Source organism: Arvicola amphibius, chromosome 4 (assembly GCF_903992535.2).
Source record: "Arvicola amphibius chromosome 4, mArvAmp1.2, whole genome shotgun sequence".
NCBI lineage: Eukaryota > Metazoa > Chordata > Mammalia > Rodentia > Cricetidae > Arvicola > Arvicola amphibius.
The window spans coordinates 51,130,058-51,153,573 of NC_052050.1; the positions used below are offsets into that span (position 1 = coordinate 51,130,058).

Below are 23,516 nucleotides of genomic sequence, written 5' to 3' on the forward strand. Positions count from 1 at the left end.
ATAAATAGAAAAGAATCGTTATCTAAGTATACTAGGAGAAAACAAAAATGCCAATGACATTTTTTTTTTTTTTTTTTTTTTTTTTTTTTTTTTTTTTTTTTGGTTTTTCGAGACAGGGTTTCTCTGCAGCTTTTTTTAGAGCTTGTCCTGGAACTAGCTCTTGTAGACCAGGCTGGCCTCGAACTCACAGAGATCCGCCTGCCTCTGCCTCCCGAACCAATGACATTTTAAAAGCAGGGAATAGTGACAGATCATATACAGAGACCATCAGATTGGACAGACTGACATATTGCTTTACAACCAACACACACTGCACCTACTCTATGCCTACAGTGTTCTAGGGACTTAGAACCCCAGGATGAGTAAGCCCGGCCCATTTCCCACCTGCCGAGCCCACAGTGTACGTGTATGACAGATGAGCAATCACAGCGTGTCTGGTTGGAGGAGAAGAGAACCAGTAAGAAATGGTACGTGTAGAATTCCAGTGTGCTTCCCCCTCGCCCCCACCAGTGCTGGAACAACCGTGTGTCTCCCAGTATACAAAGGGCTTTTACCACTATAGGGGAAGGATGGCAGCTGCTATGTTCATCATCTAACCTTCCTTGGGACAGGAGGCGGGTCAGATATTCAAGCCGTGAAGCTTCCTCTGGGACCCCAGCACCCACTTTGGTGGCTCGCATCCACCTGTAACTCCAGTTTCAGGGGATCCAACACTCTCTTCTGGCATCTGTGAGTGCCAACACGCACGCACATGGTGCCCATCTATTCATGCGGCCACACAGACAGGCTACACAGGGCTGAGTTAGAGAGGAAGCGTCTGTGAGAGGGAAGGAGGCCCTTGAAGCCCGAGGGCTCCCAGCCTCACTTCTCAACTCGGTTCAGGACCAGAACTGACTTCTGTAGCAACATAAACACTCCGCCCTGGCTCCGTTCCAAAAGCATCCTGTCCCTTGGATTCTCTTCAAGAGTTACAAAATGCCTGTTAGCGCCTCTCTCCTAAAGACAGTGCCTATGTCCTGCTTGACCCATACCTGGGCGGAGTAGTAGGTGCCTACTACTTCGGTGAAGTGTTTGGGGAGCGACAGCATGTGGGGCAGGCCCGGGAGATCTAGGGAGAGTGGGGAAGACTGCCAAGGCTGTGCAGAAAGGCAAACGGAAGGGAGGTTAACGACAGCCTAGAGGCTCACCTGTCCAGCAAGGGGGAGGAGCGCAACCTGGGCGTCCGCCACCAAGTGCCACCAGGGAATTGGTCCTCGATTGCTCAGGGCCAGCTTCCAGGACCCGCCCTCCGCGGCCTGGGGTCCCGCCCTTCCTAGGATTTAATGCCCTCCGCTTGGGCGGCTCCGCAGCAACCTCTTCCGGCTCTGCCAGGTGAGAGTCCCCACCTAGAAGGGGCGCCCGGGGCTGGGACCAGCATGATCCCTTTGGGGTGCGTCGCTGGATCCCGTTCTCCAGTTCAGCATTTCCTCCCGCTCTGCATTTCTTCTTGGCTGCCTTCTCCGGTTCCTCCCTTCCTACCTGTGGTGCAACGCAGGATCTTCCTGTGCCTGAACTTTCTTCTACTCTCAGTTCCTAGGCCTTCTGGGGTGATTCTCCGTGCCTCCCAACCCCACCCCCACCTGCAATCCAGGGCTTCCTCGTGGCTTAACTACAGCGGGATCAGGGAGAGGGTCAGGTGTGTAAAGGCGAGTGTTTGGGCAGGCAGCCCAGACCCACAGGCCTAGAGCCTTATTTAATAATGGCTGGTGGGACTGCTTGGAAGCCAACTTGGGCGAAGTGACGTAGAAGAGAACCTGGGCTCTACCTGGAGCTGAGCTCAGGTGGGTGTGGGAGGACCACACACCTGGCAGCCTAGGTGGCTTTGTGAACAGTATCTGAGCTTGGCGAGGGTATTAACCTTCAGTTAGCCACCCAGAACAGACACCTATTTAATCTCCAGTGTTGTTATTGCCTTGGATGTTTAAGACGTCTGTGACGCTGGGTATCCCTGGGATGAGGTGACAGTAAGTCCTCATTCTCTGTTTGTGCTTATATGATCCTTAGTGTCTCAGATATGTATGGCGGTATATCTAGGTATCTTTGATTTGTGGAGAAAGTGAGCTGTTGCCTCAGGTACACCTGTGTGAGGGTGTGTGGCAGCATGCCTGCATTTCATGGCAGTATATGGAAATGTCTTGGACTTGAGACATGGATCTGATTGTCTCAGGCATGTTTTGTAGCATATCTGTAGGTGTGTGTGTGTGTGTGTGTGTGTGTGTGTGTGTTCGGTAGTGGGTGGGAGGCAGTGTACCTTGTTTATATGTCTTACTTTGTGCCTGAGGTATGGTGTTAGTGTACCTGGGCATCTCCAGTTTGTGTGTGGCAGGCAAATTGTTTCATATGAGGAGGAGTGAATTTGTGCAAAGGTGTGGCTCAGAACTCAATGGGCAGTGTTTGCATGTCGGGGTACGGGGGCAGTGTGGCTCAGAACTAAATGGGCAGTGTTTGCGTGTCGGGGTACGGGGGCAATGTGCCATATCTCAAAAGATGGTTAGGTTTGGTAGCCTGGGAGGCAGGATTCTGAGATCTCAAGGGTGTGGGAGCAGGTTACCAGAGGTAGGTATGTATGTGACCGAGTTCCTCACCATGTCTGATCTGCCTCTCCTTGTGTTCCTGAGTGATTCTAATGTGTTGAGGGTGGCAGCTGAGAGTCAGTCTGTCCTTTGTGTCTTTGGTGCCTACTTTAGGTCACACATTTAAAGTAGACTGCCATCTGCCTTAGAGGTCGACTCCAGACATGCTCCCCGAAGCCAGTTCCCTGTGGCTACTTCGGCTGCTCCGGGACGTTCAACTGGCCCAGTTTTACCGGCCAATCCTTGAGGAGCTTAACGTCACTCGGCCAGAACATTTTGATTTTGTGAGGCCTGAGGACCTGGACAACATTGGCATGGGCAGGCCTGGTGAGGACCCTTTGCCTTGAGGCCCTGCAGCTTCCCCAACCTTCTCCCAGGTCCAGTTGTTGGTCCTGTTACCCCGCACTCCAGACTTCTTGCCTGTCAGTTTTCCCCATCCCCACTCTACCCTAGCTCTCTAATTGTGACCTCTCCCAGCCCAGCGCAGGCTTGCTGAAGCCCTGAAGAGGTACCGCTCGGGTGTCAAGTCTAAGAACTGGGTCTACAAGGTATGTGTTGGTGGTGGTGGTGGGCTGGTATTTGAGGAATGATAAGTGAGTGGCTGGGAGGGCCTGAATTCGTACTCCTATTTCAGATCCTTGGAGGGTTTGCACCTGAACAGAAGGAGATGGCTCCACGCTCAGACAGTCTTCAGTGTCTCCACGAGCCAGAGGGGGGACTCAAGAGTCTGATTCCAGAGGGTGCCGTGTGCAGAGGGGAGCTCCTGGGCTCGGGTTGCTTCGGTGTTGTTCATCGAGGGCTGTGGACACTGCCTAGTGGCCAGAGTGTGAGTGTTCAAGGGGCTTACTTGGTCCAAGGTGCCTAGGCAACCTGCCTCCTTCATTCAAGGGTATGGCCTCTGCGCTGGCCCTGGCCTGTTACTCTGGGTGCTTGATGGTGCTTCCCCCCACCTCCAGATCCCAGTGGCTGTCAAGTCCCTCCGTGTTGGTCCTGAGGGTCCGATGGGCACTGAGCTGGGAGACTTCCTGCGAGAAGTGTCTGTTATGATGAAGCTAGAGCACCCACACGTGCTGCGCCTGCACGGTCTCGTACTGGGCCAGCCCCTACAGATGGTGAGCAGACACAGGCAGCACAGGGCTTTCCTCATAGCCCCAGGGCTAGCTGCAACAAGAAAGACCAGTGGGGCCACACTGTGGCTTACATGGTGCTCTGTTCCTGCAGGTGATGGAGCTGGCGCCACTGGGCTCCCTGCATGCGCGCCTGACTGCCCCAGCGCCGACACCCCCACTGCCTGTGGCCCTACTGTGCCTCTTCCTGCGTCAGCTGGCAGGAGCCATGGCGTACTTGGGGTCCCGTGGGTTAGTGCACCGGGATCTCGCTACCCGTAACCTGCTCCTGGCCTCACCGCGCACCATCAAGGTGGCAGATTTTGGACTTGTGAGGCCGCTGGGCGGCGCCCGGGGTCGCTACGTGATGGGCGGGCCCCGTCCGATCCCCTATGCCTGGTGAGGGCGGTACTCGGATGGTCTGGCTTGAGGCAGGACTGGGGGTGGGGGAGTCGAGAACAGGAGCCTGTTGGGAACTAGGGCTGGGGTAGTGTGTGTAGCGGGGAGGGGGTCGTTGTTAGTCTCCTAGAGGAGGCAGGATGGAGGCATCATCAGGTCAAGAAGCACAAAAAGGATTTCTGAGGCTGATGGGGCGGGGAGGGAATCAAGGGAGTGGGTGCGTGCACAGTGGATGAGCTGGGCGTATTTCTAGCTACCTTCAACTTGTGTTTGCTTCAGGTGTGCCCCAGAGAGTCTACGCCAGGGAGCCTTCTCTTCTGCCTCTGATGTGTGGATGTTTGGTGTGACACTGTGGGAAATGTTTTCTGGAGGCGAGGAGCCCTGGGCGGGTGTTCCACCATATCTCATCTTACACCGACTGGAGAAGGACCGAGCCAGGCTGCCAAAGCCTCCTCTCTGCTCCAGGGCCCTCTACTCACTCGCCTTGCGTTGCTGGGCTCCTCACCCTGCAGACCGGCCTAGCTTTTCCAGCCTGGAAGGACTTCTTCAAGAGGTGGGGATCCCCAACTCTGCAGACACACATAGCCTTTCTTCCCTTTATTCTCTCACCCAGAACTCCACGCATAAGGCAAGCATGTCTTCATGCCTGGAATTTGGAACTTAGCTCTGAACCAAAGGAGTTAGTTCTTTCCAGCAGGGAGTTCTGAGCCCAGAGGAGGCAGCTAGGGGCTACAAAGACGCAGCCAGAAGAGGTGATATTTGCTTCTTGGCCACAAAAGAGGCTCAGAATATAGAGTAGTCGGTTCTCATGGGCGCTTGACCAGCAAAGAGAGAGAAGTTCTGTGTGTAAGGGCAAGCGGAAGTAATGGGCTGCAGTTGGGAGCAGGGCTTCCTGGAGGGTTTAGAAGACTTGGCCAGTGTGCTATACTCCTTATTTATATATACAGTGTCTTCAGCCACTCGTCTTGTCCTGGAGGTAATTGTTCTTGATCTCTGACTAACAGATGGGGCAGTTCATGCACTGATGGTCACACCAGAAGTGGAGGTCTAAGAGTGGCTCCATCCACGTGACTTCAGAGCTGGTCCCTAAGTCAATCTATCTACTTGTTAAAGCACTTTGGTCTTTGCTCTAGGGAACTTGGGAGCTCCACGGATCAGAGCTGTTATTTCAGTCTAGCTGGGTCTGAGAATGCTAATAGGGATGTTACTGACAGCGGCTGGGAGGCAGAGTGAGAGAAAGAACCCCAGAGCAGAGATGAAGCAGAGGGGCCCCAAGAGGAGTGGGCATGCCCCTGAGATGTGTGGGGGCAAACGTGTGGGCTTGGGTATGGAATAAAAGAAATGAACAGGGTGGCTGTCCCTTGGTCCCCTTAAGTAGAGGCATGGTTTCCCTTTGTGGTTGATTGCATCCTGTGTCCAGCATGGCATGGAATCCAGGTCAACAACCCTACCCTACTTTGGGTTACAATAGGGATACAGGGGTGGGGCTAAGCACAGAGGACATAACTGGTATGTATTTATTTGATTGATGGATACAAAGGAAGGTCCTTTCTTTGGGTTTCTTATTACCCTTACAACTTAGGCTGAAAGCCCAGCCACATTTTCCTGTCTCCACAGGCTTGGCTTTGTGAAGGACGTTGCGTTAGGGAAGTTACAGAGCCAGGCGCTTTGCGGATGGAGCCCGGTGACCCCATCACTATCATTGAGGGCAGGTAACAACCTCAAATACCCTAGGCTCCCCCCCCCCCCACGGCCTTCTTGACTCCCGGTCTCTTCATTATCCCCCATCTCCTTGAGTCTTGGTCTTGTGGGTCTTTTTCTCTCCTCTCCACTGTACCCCGAGCTCCAGCGCCGTCCTGCCCTCCCTGCTGGAGCCCTGCCTGGCCCACAGAGCCTTTTTGTGCTGGAGAGAAAAAGGCTTCCCTCCCTCCAGGCAGATATGGCCACAAGACAGCTTGATGAGCCGAATGTGGCCCAAGAGCAGCTGCCACTCTCCCTGGTCCCATTTTCTACACCAGCTCCTCTTCCCACAGCCCTGACACCACAACCTGGAAGGGTCAGAACGGCCGCACCTTCAAAGTGGGCAACTTCCCGGCGTTAGCGGTGATACTGCCAGACGTGGGGGGTTCGCCAGTCACCCATCCAGCCCCTAGAGCCTTCCCTGCCAGGGTAGAGAAATGCCGAGGAAGCATGGACGGGTGAGGCACTAAAGGGTAGGAGGGGTCAGAGCTAGGCTGGAGGGACTGACCAAATCCAGCAACTTCTCCAGAATAAAACCTGGGAACAGGACTAGCATGATCCAAGAGTAAGAACTTCCCCCAGCTTGAGCTTCCTTGTGGGTCTCAGCACATGTGGGACCCATTTTCCTTTGGGAGTGGAGGAAAGAGGCCATTAGGTAGGTGAACTGGAGGATGAACTAGATCTCTCTTTGACAGGGACAGAGAGAAGACAAAGTTCCAGGATATAGCATCAGCACGGGGCCAGAGAAGGAAGGTGCCCCTGCAGAGGATGAAAGGTGAGTGTGGTGGTACCCAGGGTCTCAGGAACAACTTCCAATTCCCCTTCCCAGCCCTGAATCCATGTTAGCATATATGTTCTCCTTCCCCCAGATGCCATCATTGGACAGTTTACCTTTATTTTAAGATCTTTTTTATTTTATTTTTATATTTTATGTGCATTGGTGTGAAGGTGTCCAGTCCCCTAGAACTGGAGTTACAGACAGTTGTGAGCTGCCATGTGGGTGCTGGGAATTGAACTCAGGTCCTCTGGAAGAGCAGTCAGTATTCTTAACCTCTGAGCCATCTCTGTAGTCCCCTACCTTAAGGTATTTTTTGGGGGGTTGGGTTTCTTTTTCTGGGGGGGGGGTTGAGACAGGGTTTCCCTGTGTGGCTTTCCTAGAACTCCCTCTTGTAGTTCAGGCTGGCCTTGAACTCAGAGATCCGTCTCCCTCTGCCTAACAAGCGCTAGGATTAAAGGTGTGTGCCAACACTGCCTGACATACTTTGAGATTTTAAGAGATTGGAAGTACCCTGATTTTCCCACTGGACTCCTGGGTCTAGCCCCAAATACCATTCTTTGGATCCCTAGCTGCCTTGGTGCATTTGCATACTTGGCCTACTGGCTACTGTCCCACCTAACTTACAGACACCTGAGGACAAGGCCCGCTAGCTTACCTAAATATTCTCTGAGAATATTTAGTTTAGTGCAGTTTAGTGCAGACAGACAGAGGGCAGGATGGTAGGCCTCCTTTCAAGTTGTTTCTTTCTCAACTCCGAAGGAATTTCCAAGAGTCTGGAGTCAGTGCTGTCCCTGGGTCCCCGACCCACAGGAGGTGGTTCAAGCCCTCCAGAACTTCGACATGCGAGAGCTATGCCCCAGGGGCTCCCAGACCTGTCTCTGCGCCCACCAGACTTGCCTCCACGCCCACCTTTTATCTCCAGCTCTTCTCAGCCCATCCAGCCCCACAAACCACGGCCTCCCTGGCCCAAATCACACAATCACCGCACCGGAGTACCTGGAGCCAGCAAAGCCACTGTCCCTTCTGGAGGCCCGTCGTCAGACCCCGAGTGGCAGAGGAAGATTATAGAGGTGAAGTCTCAACTGAAATGACTTGGTGTTTAAAGGGCCTATTGGTTGGGACAAGAACCAGACAAGGATTTGTCCCCCACAGGTGGAGCTAAGTGTACATGGAGTCACCCACCAGCAGTGTCAAGTGGCACTGAGAACCTCCGGGGGAGATGTGGCCTCTGCTATCCGGAACCTCAAGGTAAAGCCAGCCCCTTCTCCGGGTTCCCTCTTCTCCTGCTCTGCCCCCTAGTGGTCAGCTTCCTCCTTCCTGCCTCCACAGGTAGACCAGCTCTTCCACCTCAGTAACAGGTCCAGAGCAGACTGTCGGCGCATCCTGGAGCATCACCAGTGGGACCTGTCAGCAGCCAGTCGCTACATCCTGGCCCGGTCCTGAACTCTACATCCTTGGGGATGGCTACCAGCATGGAGAACCTGGCCCACTTGGAGCCTGACCTTATGGGACCGGACAGAGGCAGACTTTCACACCAAGGGAGAGCTTCCTTGCCGTGAGGAGGTATAGGAAGTGTGCAGGGCACCAGGTCAGGCACTGATGAGAGTTTCCTCCATGCCCTGCTCCTTGGCCTCTGGGGGCTCTGACTGGACCAAGAAGGATCTAGTTCACTCTGCCTACTACATTCCCACTTGAACAGGACTTGAAAGAACAAATCTGCCAAGGAAGCCTCTGCTCACGACAGACAATGATCAAGTAGCTGTACTGGACCCTGGACCAACTGTTAGACGGGTCACTAGCTACCTCACTAGACTCCGTGGGACACCCGTCTTAGACACTGACTTGGAGGCTGGGGCCCAAACTGCTTTGGTTTTGGTTTGGAATCACCATGGGTGATGAGAACTCAGTTTTTGGACTCAAGTATTTTTTTTCTTTAATACAAATGCTGTAGATTATGAGATGGCCACTTCTGGCCCTGCTGCTATTCCCTTTGTTTTACCCACACCAGTTCTCTCTTCCCTCTTCCACCACATACATTTTCCAAGGTTTAAAAAGTTGCAAACTTTATATGAGTACAACATACAAAGACACAGCCTCCTTCCTACAGCAGGGGAAGGAAGGGGTTAACGGTTAACTAAGGCACAGGAAGCTGCAGAAAGCACCAGCAGGGCCCAGGGGGTTAGGAAGTTGGCACTGGGTCTCCACCTCTCCAGCTACTAATGAGGAGGCGGGGATCCCTTCAAAGTGCCACCGTCTGAAGCTGAACTAAGTGGCTAAAGTGACGTGAGGGAAGAGTGGCGTGGCTGCCGTCTTTGGTGCTGCTTGCTGTTTACCCACCAGCCCTGGATAAGTCTCCTCCTGTGCAGAGGCCCTAGAGGAAGGTGGGAAGGAGAGGGCAGGAAAGTCCAAAATCTAGTAGTGTGTGGGTAGCGGCTGCCGGGAGATGGTAAGACACAGGAAGGGTTCTCATACATACTCCACTGCAGGCCACAGGTGAAGGAGGGAGGAGGAGAGGGAAGGGGTATGGGACACGATGGCTCCCACCACTCAGCCACCTGTCTGTCCGCTGCAGTGGATGCCAAGGAAGGGGTTGCCTCTAGAGGAAAAGGCCAGGGCGGGTGACCATCTTGAATCTGGTTGAGGTGATGGTCTCCTCATACTGAGCTGGCTTCTAACTGGTGACGGCAGAGGGCCCGGCGCCTCCTCGTTTCTCGAAGAACATATAATCCTAAGGAAAGGTCACTGTCAATGGGACATCTGGCTGGGTCAGCTCCGGACCTGAAACCCACCACACACGTGCCTAGCCTTCTGGTAGGGGCCCAGGAAGCGAACAAAGCTTCAGCTTCAGGTAACAGGAAAGGAGCAGCAAGCAGGGAAGGGACCACCAACTCACAATGAGGAACGTGGCTCCCAGCAGCACAGCCTTCACCCTCACGTCTAGATCTAGTGGGAATTGCAGGCCGAAGTCGTCGGCATCTGTGAGGGCTTCCCGGAGCAGCCCTCCCCACTGCTTGCTGATGCGGCCCACACTGCGAGACTCATCCTTAGTTTTCACCTGTTGGGAGGAAAGCAGGGTCCCACTGGGGAACACGCTGCCCATCTCACGTGCCTCCTGCCTCACTGGACAGTGGCACGCATGAGTTGGGTATCCTCAGTGAGTCTTCCAATATGACGGCAGGGCAAACGCACCCTAGGCTGCACGAATACACCGTGAAGACTAGAATTTAGATTTAGATCTGTTGCTTTCCAAAGGCCATGTGCAACATAACTGCATTCAGAGATAAATGACTCGCTGCTAGGCTTGCTTTGGTTATCAGTATTCCCGACACCCAGGGTTGGCGCTGTAGGCAAAGTATGTGCTCTGTGCAAGGGAGCCCAGCCGAGAGGGCAAAGGGAGGTGCCAAAGACCCTCCCAAAAGTAGGATTTTCTTCCTTTCCAGCATTGCATGTGTACCCCATCTGAAGGCTAGCCAATCCTAGCCGACAGGTGCCAACAGGCAGCCTCTGAGGACTGATTCCCACTGGCCTCTCAGCTCAGCAAGAACAAGCCAGCCATGTGGAGATCAGTGGTGACTCTGACTTCCTGGTCCAGGGAAGAAAACTGAAGCGATTTCCTTCTACATCCTCTGCATCCTCTTCCCAGCTCATCCTGCAGCTGCAGGGAACTTCCTGCAGCCTAGTCTGCTACCGAGTGCAGATCAAGTACAGACTGTTCAAAATTGCATGAAAGCTCCCTGAGAACCCCACGACACACACGCTCCCATCCAGGGATCACACAATTATCTCCTTTCCAACCAGTTCTCAGGCCAACAACTCCCTCTCACTACCAAGTGACTCACTTTCTGCAGACAACCTTAGGTGAGGCACCTCTACTGGATGAAACCTGTTGTTTCTCCTTTATCTGAACGGAGAATCACCCCTTAAAGAACTCCAAGCAGCGCCTCTGTCTTCTAAGAGCCAAAACATTTCCCAAGTCTCATTCTAAAATACTCACTACTTAGGTTCCTCTGGCTCTGGATAGTGAGAGGAAGCCACCGTGAGAAGGACACCACCTGGACTTAAGGGTGGCTGCCGGGTCATTTGGACTTTTAGGTTTGCAGGACGAGCCAAGGGTTAAAGTACTGCAGGGCCTATGCTTACAGATAGGTCCAGCAGCTACCTGGGTCCAGCCTACGGCAAACTTAACCACTGAAAGAAGACGAAGATAACAGTCCTCCACCTTAGACCTAGGCTGGCCTCAGACTCTCCCCTCCACCTCCTACAGGGCTGCAGGGAACATTCAGCCTTGGCCTGAAGGTGAATTTTTTTTTCTTCAGACAGGATCTCTCTATATAGTTCTGACTGTCCTAGAACTCACCATGTAGACCAGGCTGGCCTCACACTCACAGAGATCGTCTGCCTCTGCCTCCTGAGTGCTGGGGTTAAAGGTGTGCGCCACCATGAAATCTATTTTGCTGTGCTTTTATGGGCTCACGGGACCATCTCAATCTTTGGGTGGAAGAAAACTGACAATAAAAGTGGGGATCACAACAGATTCGGAATCATCAGAGTGAGGGACTTGACCTTCATCCATTAGCAAGGAAGCTACCACCTCGTTTTTCTAACTACATTTGTTGATTGATTGATTGATTGATTGATTGTGTGTGTGCTCCGTGGCATGTGCGTGGAGAGTGGAGGACAGTTTTGCAGGAGCTGATTCTCATCTTCTACCATGTGGGACTCATGGCTAGAACTCAGGTTGTCAAACTTGGTGGCACAAGTGCCTTTCCCCTCTGAGCCACCTCATCAGCCCCCATCTTGGTTTATAAAGAGCCGAGGAATCGCGCCCTACTTATAATACCTCAAAGTTGGTGTCTGCACCACAGCTACAGGTCCAGCAAGGCCCCACAACTCGAAGCACAGTCTGGCGATCAGCATCCAGGATGGAAAACTTAGGAAGGAAGGGATGCCAGGTCTGCAACACGTGGCCAATGGTGGTACCAGGTGGAGCCTGCACTTCCATCTGGAGAGGGAGGCAGACAGGGTTAGACAGGATACCGTGGCCAGAGCTCTTCACTGGTACCAGCCGTCTTTGGTTCAGAACCTCACTAAACCTTCCCCTCCTATTAAGCACAACTCTTTCCGGGCCAGTTTTTATACTGTCTACCAACCACCACAAAACCTACGCTACCCACCTCCTGAAGGCCACAGGGGCAGCAGCTGCATCCACAGTGGAGTGGGCGGATGAGGCGGAGCACCTCGCGGTCCGCAGGGTCTGCTAGGCGGACACGAAGTGGCCGGCGGGCACCACAGCACAGACGGGCACAACAGTTGCTCTCCTCAGCTGCCTGACCCAGTTGCTGTCCGGTCCCGGAGCGAAGTTCATACCTGTTACAGGTCTCCCAGCCTAGGAACGCTGTTAAGGGTAACATGCTGAGGTTCAGGGACCTCACCTGCCCAGAAGCCCAACACTGTCGCAAAGATCATGAAGCCCAACTTGGTCCTCCTCCTACTCACTTTCCACTCGTTCAGCCTTCTGATGAATCAAGATTTGATCAATCTGTAAAGAGTTAAGAGCAGCGGTGACCTTATCCATCAGCCCAAACATCAACAGTCCTCCCAGCCATCCTCCCTCCCACTCACCTGCACGAGGAATTCGAGGCCAGAAGGCACCCCTGGCAGTGGCAAGAAAGGAGCAGGAGACCCTGGGGGCACGGGGCCTGGCGAGGGGAAGAGAGCGAAGCCGGGCGCAGGGGCCGGCACCTGGGCAGGCACTGATGCCTGTCCGGGTCCAGGATGCAGCGCAGGCTCTGGATACCCAGCTGTCACGGGGTAGGGAGGTGGGGGCGAAGGGGCGTAGCCTTTAGGGGGTAAGTAGCCTGTAGGGGAGCAGGAGTAGGTTAGAAAGTTACCTGTGGCTTTATCCTCTTCTTTCTCAGCCCAAGGGACAGGAGCACCCGCGGGAAACATAAAAGGCAGAGAATGATGGAGCGGGGCAGGGGGGGGGCGGCTGGGCGGTGGCTCCCCAGGAGGAAGGGAGGGCCCCACGCAGCCAGTCTGAGCACATTCCTGGAGAATGTGTTCTGGAACACCCGGCACCCAAGTTCGTGAAAGGGGATAATGCAGACCCCAGCCTAGTGCCCACGTACCTGCCATGGAAAAGGGGAGGGGAGTCTTGGGCTGTCGGCGTCCGGGAGGCTTAGTTCTGGAGTAGAGACAAGCTCGGGAACAGCCAGACAGACACAGACACAAAGACGGACAGGCAAAGGCGAAGAGGCAGCTGCGCCTAGCGCGGGCCCAGGGTCTCTTGGGCGGCGCCTACGACTCGGGGAGAAACCGAAAGTGTCAGCGGGCGGGGCGGGGTACCTGGGACCCTGAATTTCCTTAGGGGCCTCAGGACCGCCCCCTCCCTTTGTTCTCCCATTTTCTGCGGAGATAGCTGTTGGCAGACGGCAGGACAGATGGACCTGCGGTCAGACTGACGACCTGACCTCGAGGAAGGTCTCCCTGACCCTTCTATGGTCCGGCTCACCTGAAGCCCCCAGAATAAGCCGGGGGGCCATGCACTCCAGGGCTCACAGGCGCTGGTGGAGGCGGGCCCGGAATCTAACCCCACCCCCAGGTCGCCTAAGCCCCGCCCCTGTTCCAGGCGGGGCGTCTGCGCAGAAAACAGACGCTTTTCCTCCCCCGGGGCCGCGGACCTTGGACCTTGTGCGCCTTGTTCGCCGCGGTCCCGCCCCTTCCGCTCCGACTGCAGAGGCGTGGAGACCTGAGCTGTGGAGGGACTGCGGCCCAATCCCCACCCCGCGACCCTAACCTTCCCGGCGGGCAGCAGTGCTGCCTCCCCACCGCGTGGCTGCTCCGGACCCCGCGATCCTCCTCCCAAGGGCGGGTCGGGCGTCGCTGACGCAGCGGAGCAGCGTTCACGCTCACGGGGTTCCAGAGTTGGCTCGGCGTTCTCCTTCTACCACCAGGCGACCTCGCTGTGTTCTCTCCCTGTCGCAGCGTTGACCCACTCTGGCACCTCTCAGTTCAGGCGCACCCATCACACGCGTGACAGGCTACTGCCGAGAGGGATCAATAATGAATGTGCGTGAGGTGAGGCTCAGGGAAAAACACTTGAAAACAGAACAGGTCCCCATTCCCCTGCATGGTGGCACACGCTTGTAATCCCAGCATTCAGGAAGGGAGAGGCAGGAGGTATGAGGGCCAATGAGTTCCAACGAGTTCCAGAACAAGTCAGGTCTACAATAGCAAGACTCGCTGAAGACCCCCCTCCCTCAAAAGAAAGCTAGGTAGGTGTCGATCACGACCGAAATTGCAGAGCTTTGAAGACGGAGGCAGGAGGGTCACCATGAGTTCCAGGTCATCTTGGGAGTGAGATGCTATTTAAAAACAACAAACAAAACCAAAAACATCCCACCACTTCTGCCTGGGTCTTGTTGTCAAGTATACTTCAATGTCTGTGACGAGGTGCAGGTACAGGAACTCTGAGCATTCTAGCTTTTGTCGTATAGGCAAGACTGAGAACTACTGTATTAGAACTCATGAGGCTGCAAGTAGGCAAAGGCAGAGGAGGGAGGTTCTTGCAGAAATCTGAGTATAATGTGATGGATTGGACCAGAAACCAGGGCAGTAGCGCCGGTGGTAAGTGCATTTGAGGAAACATGACTTCATCATGGCTCAGAGATAGGATGTAAGACAAAGAGAATTGGAAGGTGAGTCACGCTTGGCTTGGGAGACCCCGCTGCACAGCCCAGATGCCCCTCATTTCCTGCCTGCCCATCCAATCCCTGCGTTCATGGGTGTTCTCCCTGTTGGCTTGTTACTTCTAAGATCCTGTGTCCTTTCCTTTGGTGACTTCTTACTAACGCTGAAAACACAGCCTTAACAGTCCCCAAAGTCTACACAAGCCCACTTCAGTGGAAGACTGAGCACACTGGCCTGGATGGTCTTAACCAGGGCCATGTTTCCATTGCTGAAGTCTGCATTGCTTTCCGTTTCACTGGCCTGGATGGTCTTAACCAGGGCCATGTTTCCATTGCTGAAGTCTGCATTGCTTTCCGTTTCTTATTATTTTATGTGGATAGGTGTTTTGCCTGCATGTGTGTCTCTACACAAGGTGCACACAGTGCCAGTGGAGGTCAGATTAGAAGGTGTTGGATCCCCTGAAACTGGATTTAGGGTTGTAAACTATCATGTATGTGCTGGGAATCAAACCCAGGTCCTCCGGAATAGCAGCCAGTGTTCTTAACCACTGGGCCATCTCTCAAGACCCTGGAATTAGAAGAGTTTAACCTCTGGAGGTGTTAGGAAAATGTGAGCCCAGCTCACCCGCTTTAGTTTACAACTGCATGTGCCGAACATGTTGCTCATTTTTTATTCTTTTTCTTTTACTTGAGACAGGGTCTCATAATGTTGCTCTGGCTGTCCTGGAATTCTCTATGTAGACCAGGTTAGTCTCCAGTTCACAGAGATATGTCTGTCCTTGCCTCTCAAGTGCTGGGATTGAAGGCATTCACCATTATGCCTAGCTATGTAGTTCATTCCACTAACAACAGGCCTGACTTCAGCCTGCCATAATGGTATATACCTTTAATCCCAGCACTCGGAAGGTAGAGACAAGGTCAGCCTAGTCTACAAAGTGAGTTCTACAGGGCCAGGCTACACAGTGAGAGCCTGTCTTTAAAGGAAAAAAACAGAAACCTGCTCAGGAACTGTCTCTATTTTTGTTATCAATATCATCTTTACAGTACTCTTCTGTGTGCGTATGTGTGTGTGCGCGTGCATGTGCACCCGAGCTTCTATTTTGTTTTCCTGTCTGGGTTTATCATATTGACCTACATGGTTCAAGGCACTCTCTACCCAGCCCGGCTTTAGTAAGAGAAAGTCCATACTGTGAACCACTTGGAAAGTGGTTGTAAGCCTGGTGAACCAAACCATTGAGTTCCCCACTGTTGGCTTGTGCTCCCTTCCGGTTATGTAGGCCAGTCCTGTCGTGGGAAACTAACACATACGGGAAATGCTGTGGGCCCCAAAGAAGCCTCAGCCCAGGGACCCCTCTCGTGCTCCCTCCCGTACATTCCGTATGTGTGCCCTGGATGCCTGCGCCCGTCTGTGACAGCTCCTGGCATCCTCTCACACTAATGCATATTTTCTCTTGATGTAACCCTAAAAGTTTTGGCAAGCCGGGCCTGTTGCTCAGGCCTGTAATCCTAGCACTTGCGAGATGGAGGCAGGAGGATCAAGAGTTCAAGGTCATCCATGGATGCACAGAAATTCTGATACCAGCATGGGCTACATGAGCCCACCTCATGCAAACAACTGTGATTTCACTGAGAATGGCCCCCATAGGCTCGTATAGTTGAACACTAAGTCCCCAGCTGGGAGAACTGTTCAGGAAGTGTGGCCTCACTAGAGGTGGTATCTCACTGGAGGCAGGCTCCACCTCAAAAGCCCACACCATTCCCAGTTAGCCATCCGCCTGGTGCTTGTGGATAGAGATGTGAGCTCCCAGCTACTGCCCCAGTGCCATGCCTGCCTGCCTGCCTGCTCCCTGTCAGGCTGGTCATGGACTCACCCTCTGAAACTATAAGCCCCAAACAAACTTCTATAAATTGCCTTTGTTACAGTGTCTAATCACAGCAATAGAAAAGTAACAAAGACACAAGCCACACAAAAGCTGTTAGCACAGGAATCTGCAGCTCAGAGCTGGCAGGATAGCTCAGCAGGTAGAAGCGCTTGCTCTGCAAGACTGAGTGAGGGCTTGGGATTATTCCCAGAGCCCATGCCTGAAGGAGAGAACCCCTGAGGTTTATCCTTTGATGTCCACGCTATGCACACATGTATAATAATAACAAATTTAATAAAATAAAAGGAACCTGCATCTTAGCAGGGATGAGGGTAGGAAATAAAAATCCTAGTCTTAAAAGTATGCCAATGTAGCCTAGGCGGTGGCGGCACGTGCCTTTAATCCCACCAGAGGCAGGTGGATCTCGGTGAGTTTGAGGCCAGCCTGCTCTACAGAGTGAGTTCCAGCATACCAGGGGTAGACAGACAGACAGACAGACAGACAGACAGACCCAGTCTCAATGCCTCCCCCCTCCAAAACAAATATCAAGAGTTTAAAATCACCCTTTTCTATATAGGGTCTTTGAGTCCAGTCTGGAATACAGGAGACCCTATCTCAAGAAGATAAAATCACGCACACAAATAAGAGCCTAAAAGGATGACTTAAAACTTAGTAACTTAATTACTGTACTGTGCATAAGAGTTAGGCAACTTAACCGCCATCTTTAAGGCCTGCACCCACCATCTGGGGTCTCTTAGCTCATGGATGCCACGCTGGTTTTGTCCTTACTCCTATTCATCTGACTCCTATTCATCTCGAGGACTTGGGGCTGCTTCTTTCAGCTTGTCTTGTTAGCCAATACTTTCGCCATCTCCCTTTTGCCAATACTTTTTTGACATCTCCCTTTCGGCCATGGTCAAAGCAAGACATGCAGTATGCAGATACTGCGGCTACCACCGACCTGGACCTGGACCACCCTGTGTTTTTGTTTGGAGAGAGTCTTGTTACATAGCCTGAGCTTTGTGATCCTTCAGCATCTTGTTTTCCAAGTACTGCATGTACTACCACATCTGGCTTTGTTTTTTAAAGCAAGCACAGTTTATATATTCAAGGTGCACACTTTGTTTTCTGAGGTGTATGGACACTGTCTAAACGATAGACATTTATGTGATCTTGTTCAGTTCTTGCCTTTTTGGTCCTTCTTCACTAGGACCTCCTTGCTGGGTGGGGTCTTCCCATCAGAGTGGGAACATGCTCCACGGCCCGGCCCAGCTGCCCCACTATTCTTTCCCTCTAAGCGCCTAGCAACCAATGTATCTGTGTGTTTAGTTGTCTCCACCCAGTTCCTACTACTAGTTAAGGAGCTACGTCAGGAAAGGACAGTATCTGTCTTGCCCAGGCCGGCCCTCTTTGGTGTCTGCCACTCCATCAACACTGGGTCACTAAATGCTGTCCCCTAAACAGCTTCCATTTCTCTCCATTCTATGAGTGTTAGTCAGATCTGCTTTGCAACCTTGTGTCTCTTTGCCTGCCTCAGTTCAAAACTCAGCCACAGAGAAGACCCACAATGCGCCACACTCTTCCCCTCCTACCCCAGTCTCTTTACACTGAATTCCTCCACACACTAGGACTTAGAGTCCATCTCAAGCACTATGAGTCATTTTCTGATGCCCAATATGTAACATGCTGCTCTGCTCTGACGTTTATGACAGTTTACAACTAATCACATGGCTCTTCCGTCTTGGCTGGCTCTGTCTAGAGTGTGTGGGTATGTAGCACATTTCTCTCTCCAGGTGGACACTGTTGAAAAGGGCAACCCTGGAATGACAGGGCTAAAGCCACCATTCTCAACTAACCAGATTCTAACGAAGCTGGTGTACACACCAGTAATCTCAACTAGCAGAAGGCTACGGCAGGAGGCAGTTGGGCATATAACTCAATGGTAGAGAAGCTGTCTAACATTTCCAAGCCTTTGGGGTCAATCCCCAGCACTGGGGGAAAACTTTCTTTTTTTTTTAAATATTTATTTATTTATTATATACACAATATTCTGTCTGTGTGTATGCCTGCAGACCAGAGGAGAGCACTAGACCCCATCACAGATGGTTGTGAGCCACCATGTGGTTGCTGGGAATTGAACTCAGGACCTTTGGAAGAGCAGGCAGTGCTCTTAACCTCTGAGCCATCTCTCCAGCCCTGGGGGAAAACTTTCAATGAACTACATGAATGGACTTACTAAAATCTACAATTCCCGTGTGCTTCTTGGGTAGGAAGCTGCATTATTTCAAGCATTCTATATGACTCTTGCCCACCATTAATTACTGCACCTTGTAAAGCACAATATTCCAGAGCCAAGGCTTATTAGTAAGCCTGAGAAATGCAAGGAGTTCAAAGGTTGACGCTCTACCCTTTCCTTGCTCAGGTTAGATGAATGAAGATGCCAAAGTTCTTTATATATTGCCATTTTCTTTTAATTCCCTTTCTGCTTTACTCCCCCCCCCCCCCATCAATTACACAGAAAGTCCAGGACAGGACAACTAAACAGGAGACCTCAAAAAGCCAAGGCAAGCCAGCCCAAGATCAGCAGGCTCCCTCCAACAGGACCTGCAGTCTGGATGCTAGTGTCTCCACTCAGAGCCTGGTAGTAAAAGCTGGTACAGAATAAGGTAGTTCCAGAAGCTAGCAGTAATCCTGCCTGAAAGAAATGGAAAACAAAATACATAAGAACAAAGCCATATGAGAGAATGAATGGCGTTTGGTCAGAATTAGGCAAAGAATTAGAGATGATTACCCAGAGGGGTTTTCTGCAATAGGGCACCCCTAACAGGGCCAGGCTGTGCAAAAAGTGGTGCTTGTTGGCCTTGTCAAAGAGCTGCAAAAAGAGAGAGAGAGAGAGAGTTTTTTTTTCCTTTAAGCAATACAGAAGCCCAGGAACATGAAGTGCCACACAGGACCGAAGTCCACTGCCAGCACTTCAAGTCCCAGTTTACTGTTCCCCCAGATCCCCAAGCCACAGGCTTGCAGCCCCTCCCATTCATCTCCTCACCCTCTACTTTCAACATCCCTACCCTCCCCCAGTTTAAAGACACCCAGATATTGCGCCTGTAGTCCGGGATCCCCAGTGCTGTTACTTCACCTCCTTCCCGTAGGCATCCGGAAATTGGGCGCCTGTGGAGAGAAGCAAAAGTTATCAGATGGGTATTAGTCTCGACCATCCCAATCCCCGGGGAACCCAAGCAGACACTGGCGAAAAAGGGCATTCCCGAAAGCTTCCGATTGGTGGAAACAGGTGTCGAGTAGTACTGAGAAGCTTTTGGACCCACTGAAAAACTGGACTCCAATAAGAGACAGTGCGCTTCCTATAGGTTCCTTCCCGCACCAGACCCCAACGATCGCCCCCAACCCAGTTGCATCCCACGTCCCCTGACCGTGTGCCCCGTAGGTGGCCAAACCCAAGGCCCCAGCTCCGGACAAGGCACCTAGGCGGCGGAAAGCAGCCCCTACCACGGCCATAGCTGTGGGTGGTCACGCGCGGAACCAACACCGCCCAGGCCACCCAAGAAGTCAGCCAATCCAGATTGCCCATGCAAATAAGGTCCAAAGGTGCCCAATCAGGGCTGTGTTCATTTAGTGCCCCGGTTCCTTCTATATACGCCTTTGTAAAACTTGTGCTGAGTGGAGAAGACGTCTGGCGGGCGGAGAAACTAGAACCAATTAGGAGCGGAGGAGCGGAGCAGTGGGAGGTGAGGTTGTGGGCGGGACTAAAGGACTTGCGTCACGGATTGGCCCACTTTCCAAGTTGATCGCCCCTTCGACACCCCAACCCCACACCTCCAGCTAATTTGCAAAGATATCGGACCCACACAAAGTTCCGCCCCTTTTCCTTCAGGCTCCTCCCGTTCAGCTTCAAACCAGACCCACTCCTCAAAAGGGGCGGCTCCACGGGTTTCTAAGCACCACCTATTGCCATTAAACACCTCCCACTTCACGGATGGCCCCTCCTCTGTGCCTGGAGGCCCCGCCTTCTTGTGTGATGCCCTTCCCTCTACATTTCAGATTTTCTTCCCCTTTGCTAGACCCGGAAAGCCCCGAGGGTGGGAGATCCGGAGAGAATGTCTTCACCCTGCCCCAGCCCGCTACGTCCATCCGTCCGTCTGTCCACTCCCACCCGCTTCACTGTCTTCAATCCCCCCACACTCTAGAGGGCGGGTGGGCAGGCGAGTGCGAGCGAGGGGTGTGCGCCGCTCTCTCGGCAGGGGGCGGGGGAGGCGGCCGCGCGGTGACGCGCGGGGCTGCTGCGGCTGCTCCGCCGGCGGATCATCACTCTCGGGCTGGGATGGACGCGGGGCGGGCGGGCCCTGGCGCGCAGAGCCAGGAATCCGGGCCTCCTGGCTACTGAGCATTCCCCAAAGCCTCCCCCAGCCCTTGCCTTCCTTCCTAGGAGCCGCACCGACCTCTGCCTCGAGGCTCCGGACTCGGCCCCCGCCCTCTTCTGACTCCCCGGATCTCCCTCTCCCGCCCGCCCTCGGGATCGACTAGATCCCTCCCCCCTCCCCGAGGATTCCGGCTGGATCCCTGCCCCTGCACCGCGGATTCTGCGCTCCGGGGCCCCGGGCCCCTGGGGATTGCTGTGGACTCCTCCTCCAGCGCTCGATCCCTTAGGATCTTCCGCCTGTACCGCCTCCTGGTCCCTCGAAGCCGGCCCAGAGAGCCAGTGGATCTTCAATCTAGTCCTGTCCCGTTGCTCCCTCCTGGCTCAACCTTCCCCACTGCGGGGTTCCCTGTTCTTGAGCTCCCTCTGACCCTATACCCTAGCTTTCCTTTTCCTGGGGATCGACTGGATCCCGGCCCCGCCCCCCGGGGCTGGGGCGATCCCCCTCCCCCGCCGGGTGAGGCGCTGCAGGCGGGGGCTGGGCCTGCGGGGCCGCGGGGGCTCAGAGGCCGCCGCCCCCCTTCTGAAGCCCGTCAGCCCCCAACTCGGAGCCCTGGATGGAGGCACCACGGCCCCAGGGCTGATCCAGGTAGGAGCTAAGCCAGGCTGGGTGGAGGGGGCTGCGCGGTGGTCCGTTGGGGTCTTCCTCTTCCCATATTCCTCCCTGCGCCTGGTTTCCCCCAGCCTGCTCTGTCTGCGTGTCTCCGCCTAGGGATGCTCTCGCCGTGTCTCTGCGTCTTGGTCTCTTTGTCTCTGCCTCTCTCCAGTCCATGAATGATCCTTTGAATGGGCCCACAGACCCCGTGTGTTCCCATCTCCCCCTCCCCCTTCTTCTCCCCTTCCCGGCCAAGCCATTTTCCCCACTGCAGGAAGGGGGGGGGCTGCGGCCTGAGCCCCCGTCCCTCAACTCTCCTCGGTTGGGGGGAGTCAGGCCTGGGCTGGAATGGAAGAGCAAAGCAGAGGGATCCGGAGGAGGGGGAGCAAAATGTAGCAGACAGAGATGGAGAGAGAAAATGGGGGAGAGAGAAATAGAGAAAGGAGAGAGAGAGAGAGAGAGAGAGAGAGAGAGAGAGAGAGAGAGAGCACTTGAGGGAGAAAATCTGAGAAGGTATTTGGAGGAGAGAGCGATGAGAAACACCAAGGAGACAGAAATGAGAAAAGACCGAGAGGTGAGAGACTGAAGGCAAGAGCTGGAGCAAGCCGGTTAAGCCGAGAAAAGATGCTCTGAGGGACCCTGTGCAGAGGAGAAAGATGGTGGGAGGGCTCTAGTGGGAGGGAAGAGAGAAAAGCTAGTTGGAGGAGAGGAGGCAAGGGGCCCAAAGTACCTTAAGGGAAAGGGGTGACTGAGGCAGGCCATGTTGGGAGGAGGGAGGAGGGATAGCAAGGCCCAGCCTGGCATAGGAAGAGAAGATGGGGTGGGGGGAGTCCACTCCAAACCCCCTTCAGGTGATGGGAGAACAGAAGCTGAAAAGGGCCTGAAAAGGGGGAGGGCATGACTGGGTGTGAGTGGTGAGGACTCCTGTGTCCCCATCTCTAGAATAAATTGACACCTGCAGAGAGCCACCCGCGGGCTGGCGCCTGGCTCTGAAAAACCCGGCGTCAGCAAACAGCCCTGGAGACTGGGGGGGGGGGTATGTGCTAAGTGGGGGCTTGCTGAAATCACCTGGATGTCTGCCCCGTCTACCTCTTCTGTGGTCCTGCCCCTGCTGCCTGAGCATCCAGGCTGGCAAGGGGAAGGGGAGGAAGGGCTAATAGAAGGGATGGGATGAGAAAAAACCTGAGGTCAAGATGCTGTGCAGAGCAACCCCAGATGGGGTCTAAGGCTGTAGAGATGATGGGAGGGGGAAGCCAGTAGGCTTATGTGAGAAGCCCATCTCAGCACAGCTCCTGTCCCCTCACCTGCCAGAGACCTGGACAGTAGGGTTAGGCTCTGATTGGCTAAGTGGGATGGGGGGGGCATCTCTTTTAGGATTCTCTGTTCTAGACTACCCTTCCCCTTATATATACTTCCTCTCTGCTAAGATTGGCTGGATTAGCATTGTGACTCATGCCTCTGCCCTCCCTCTCATGGCCTGAATGGACCCTTCAACCAAGCAAGCCCCTTCCCCTCTTCCTCTAGACCACCCCCCCTCCAGGGTTAAAGCTGCAGCCCGTTGCCGAGGTAACATTGCGGGGCAGCATTCTGTCGCCCAGCAACCGGCTGCAGGATCATGCATCTGTCCCTGGATTTGCCCCTTCAGCATCCCCTCCTCAGTTTAACCCCTGGCTTTGGGCACCCCAACTTTTAAGGGAAGACATGGAAGGACCTGGGGAGAAAGGGCTTTCCAAGTGCACAGATCTTTAGGGAATGATAGGGACAGAAGTCACTGGGGTTTGTAGTTCAAGAAGGCCCAGTGTCTGGCCTGGGGTGGGGGTTCAGCGCCATGAAATTACAGCTCAGGAGTAATTAACACGTATAAACAAACCCGCCACTTCCTGCTAATTAATGACTTGGTATTTTTATTTTCTCTTCCTTGTCTGTCTCATTGTCTCCCAGGGAAGTGGGGACTGGGACGCCTGAGTCCCTAGGGGGAGCCTGCCTGGGAGGGATAGAGGCAGGAAAGGGGCACTCTGAGTCTGGGAAGCTGAAGCTTCCTCCTCGGACCCTGCCTTGAACATTTATTTACCATATCTGACTCCACCCCAAATTTGGGTCTCTGCGGAGGGGAAGAGGACAGTTGGGGGAAGGGGGTAGGTGTCAGGGGGTCTGTGGGTGGAAGAAAGGGGCAGCTTGATCTGAAATGCAAGCCACTAACCACTTGTCTCTTGTTTCCCCATCCTTTCTGTCCTCCCCATCCAATTTCCCTTCCCTTCTTCACCTCTCTGTATTTTTCTGTCTGTTTGTCTGTCTGTATCTTGC

General features: G+C 53.7%; 3 protein-coding genes across 8 annotated transcripts; 1 reads left to right on the forward strand and 2 right to left on the reverse strand.

Annotated features, from left to right (window-relative positions):
• The first annotated feature begins 2,776 nt into the window (after positions 1-2,776).
• Positions 2,777-8,587, forward strand: Tnk1 (tyrosine kinase non receptor 1). Of its 2 annotated transcripts, none has more exons than XM_038328852.1 (12): positions 2,777-2,939; positions 3,090-3,160; positions 3,247-3,438; positions 3,569-3,724; positions 3,834-4,117; positions 4,397-4,670; positions 5,735-5,829; positions 6,136-6,315; positions 6,553-6,632; positions 7,395-7,705; positions 7,788-7,883; positions 7,965-8,587. In XM_038328852.1, the coding sequence occupies exons 1-12, from the start codon at positions 2,777-2,779 to the stop codon at positions 8,076-8,078; spliced, it is 2,016 nt and encodes a 671-aa protein (XP_038184780.1). In that variant the 3' UTR covers positions 8,079-8,587. The 2 variants fall into 2 exon arrangements, with proteins under 2 accessions (XP_038184780.1, XP_038184779.1); XM_038328851.1 differs by having other exon boundaries at positions 6,151-6,315.
• Positions 8,588-8,681: 94 nt separating this feature from the next.
• Positions 8,682-13,265, reverse strand: Plscr3 (phospholipid scramblase 3). 3 transcript variants are annotated; one of them, XM_038328853.2, is made up of 8 exons: positions 13,147-13,265; positions 12,764-12,932; positions 12,258-12,493; positions 12,132-12,174; positions 11,810-12,030; positions 11,476-11,637; positions 9,529-9,690; positions 8,682-9,363 (listed from the first exon to the last, which is right to left on the reverse strand). In XM_038328853.2, exons 2-8 carry the CDS (start codon positions 12,768-12,770, stop codon positions 9,307-9,309), a joined length of 888 nt encoding a protein of 295 aa, XP_038184781.1. In that variant the 5' UTR covers positions 12,771-12,932; positions 13,147-13,265; the 3' UTR covers positions 8,682-9,306. The 3 variants fall into 3 exon arrangements, with proteins under 3 accessions (XP_038184781.1, XP_038184782.1, XP_041910958.1); XM_038328854.2 differs by having other exon boundaries at positions 12,764-12,938; positions 13,147-13,228; XM_042055024.1 differs by having other exon boundaries at positions 12,764-13,228.
• A 5,366-nt stretch (positions 13,266-18,631) lies between these two features.
• Positions 18,632-19,786, reverse strand: Tmem256 (transmembrane protein 256). 3 transcript variants are annotated; one of them, XM_038328227.1, is made up of 4 exons: positions 19,690-19,786; positions 19,322-19,353; positions 18,977-19,057; positions 18,632-18,880 (listed from the first exon to the last, which is right to left on the reverse strand). In XM_038328227.1, exons 1-4 carry the CDS (start codon positions 19,769-19,771, stop codon positions 18,737-18,739), a joined length of 339 nt encoding a protein of 112 aa, XP_038184155.1. In that variant the 5' UTR covers positions 19,772-19,786; the 3' UTR covers positions 18,632-18,736. The 3 variants fall into 3 exon arrangements, with proteins under 3 accessions (XP_038184155.1, XP_038184156.1, XP_038184154.1); XM_038328228.1 differs by having other exon boundaries at positions 19,665-19,753; XM_038328226.1 differs by having other exon boundaries at positions 19,614-19,742.
• Between the last annotated feature and the right edge of the window lie 3,730 nt (positions 19,787-23,516).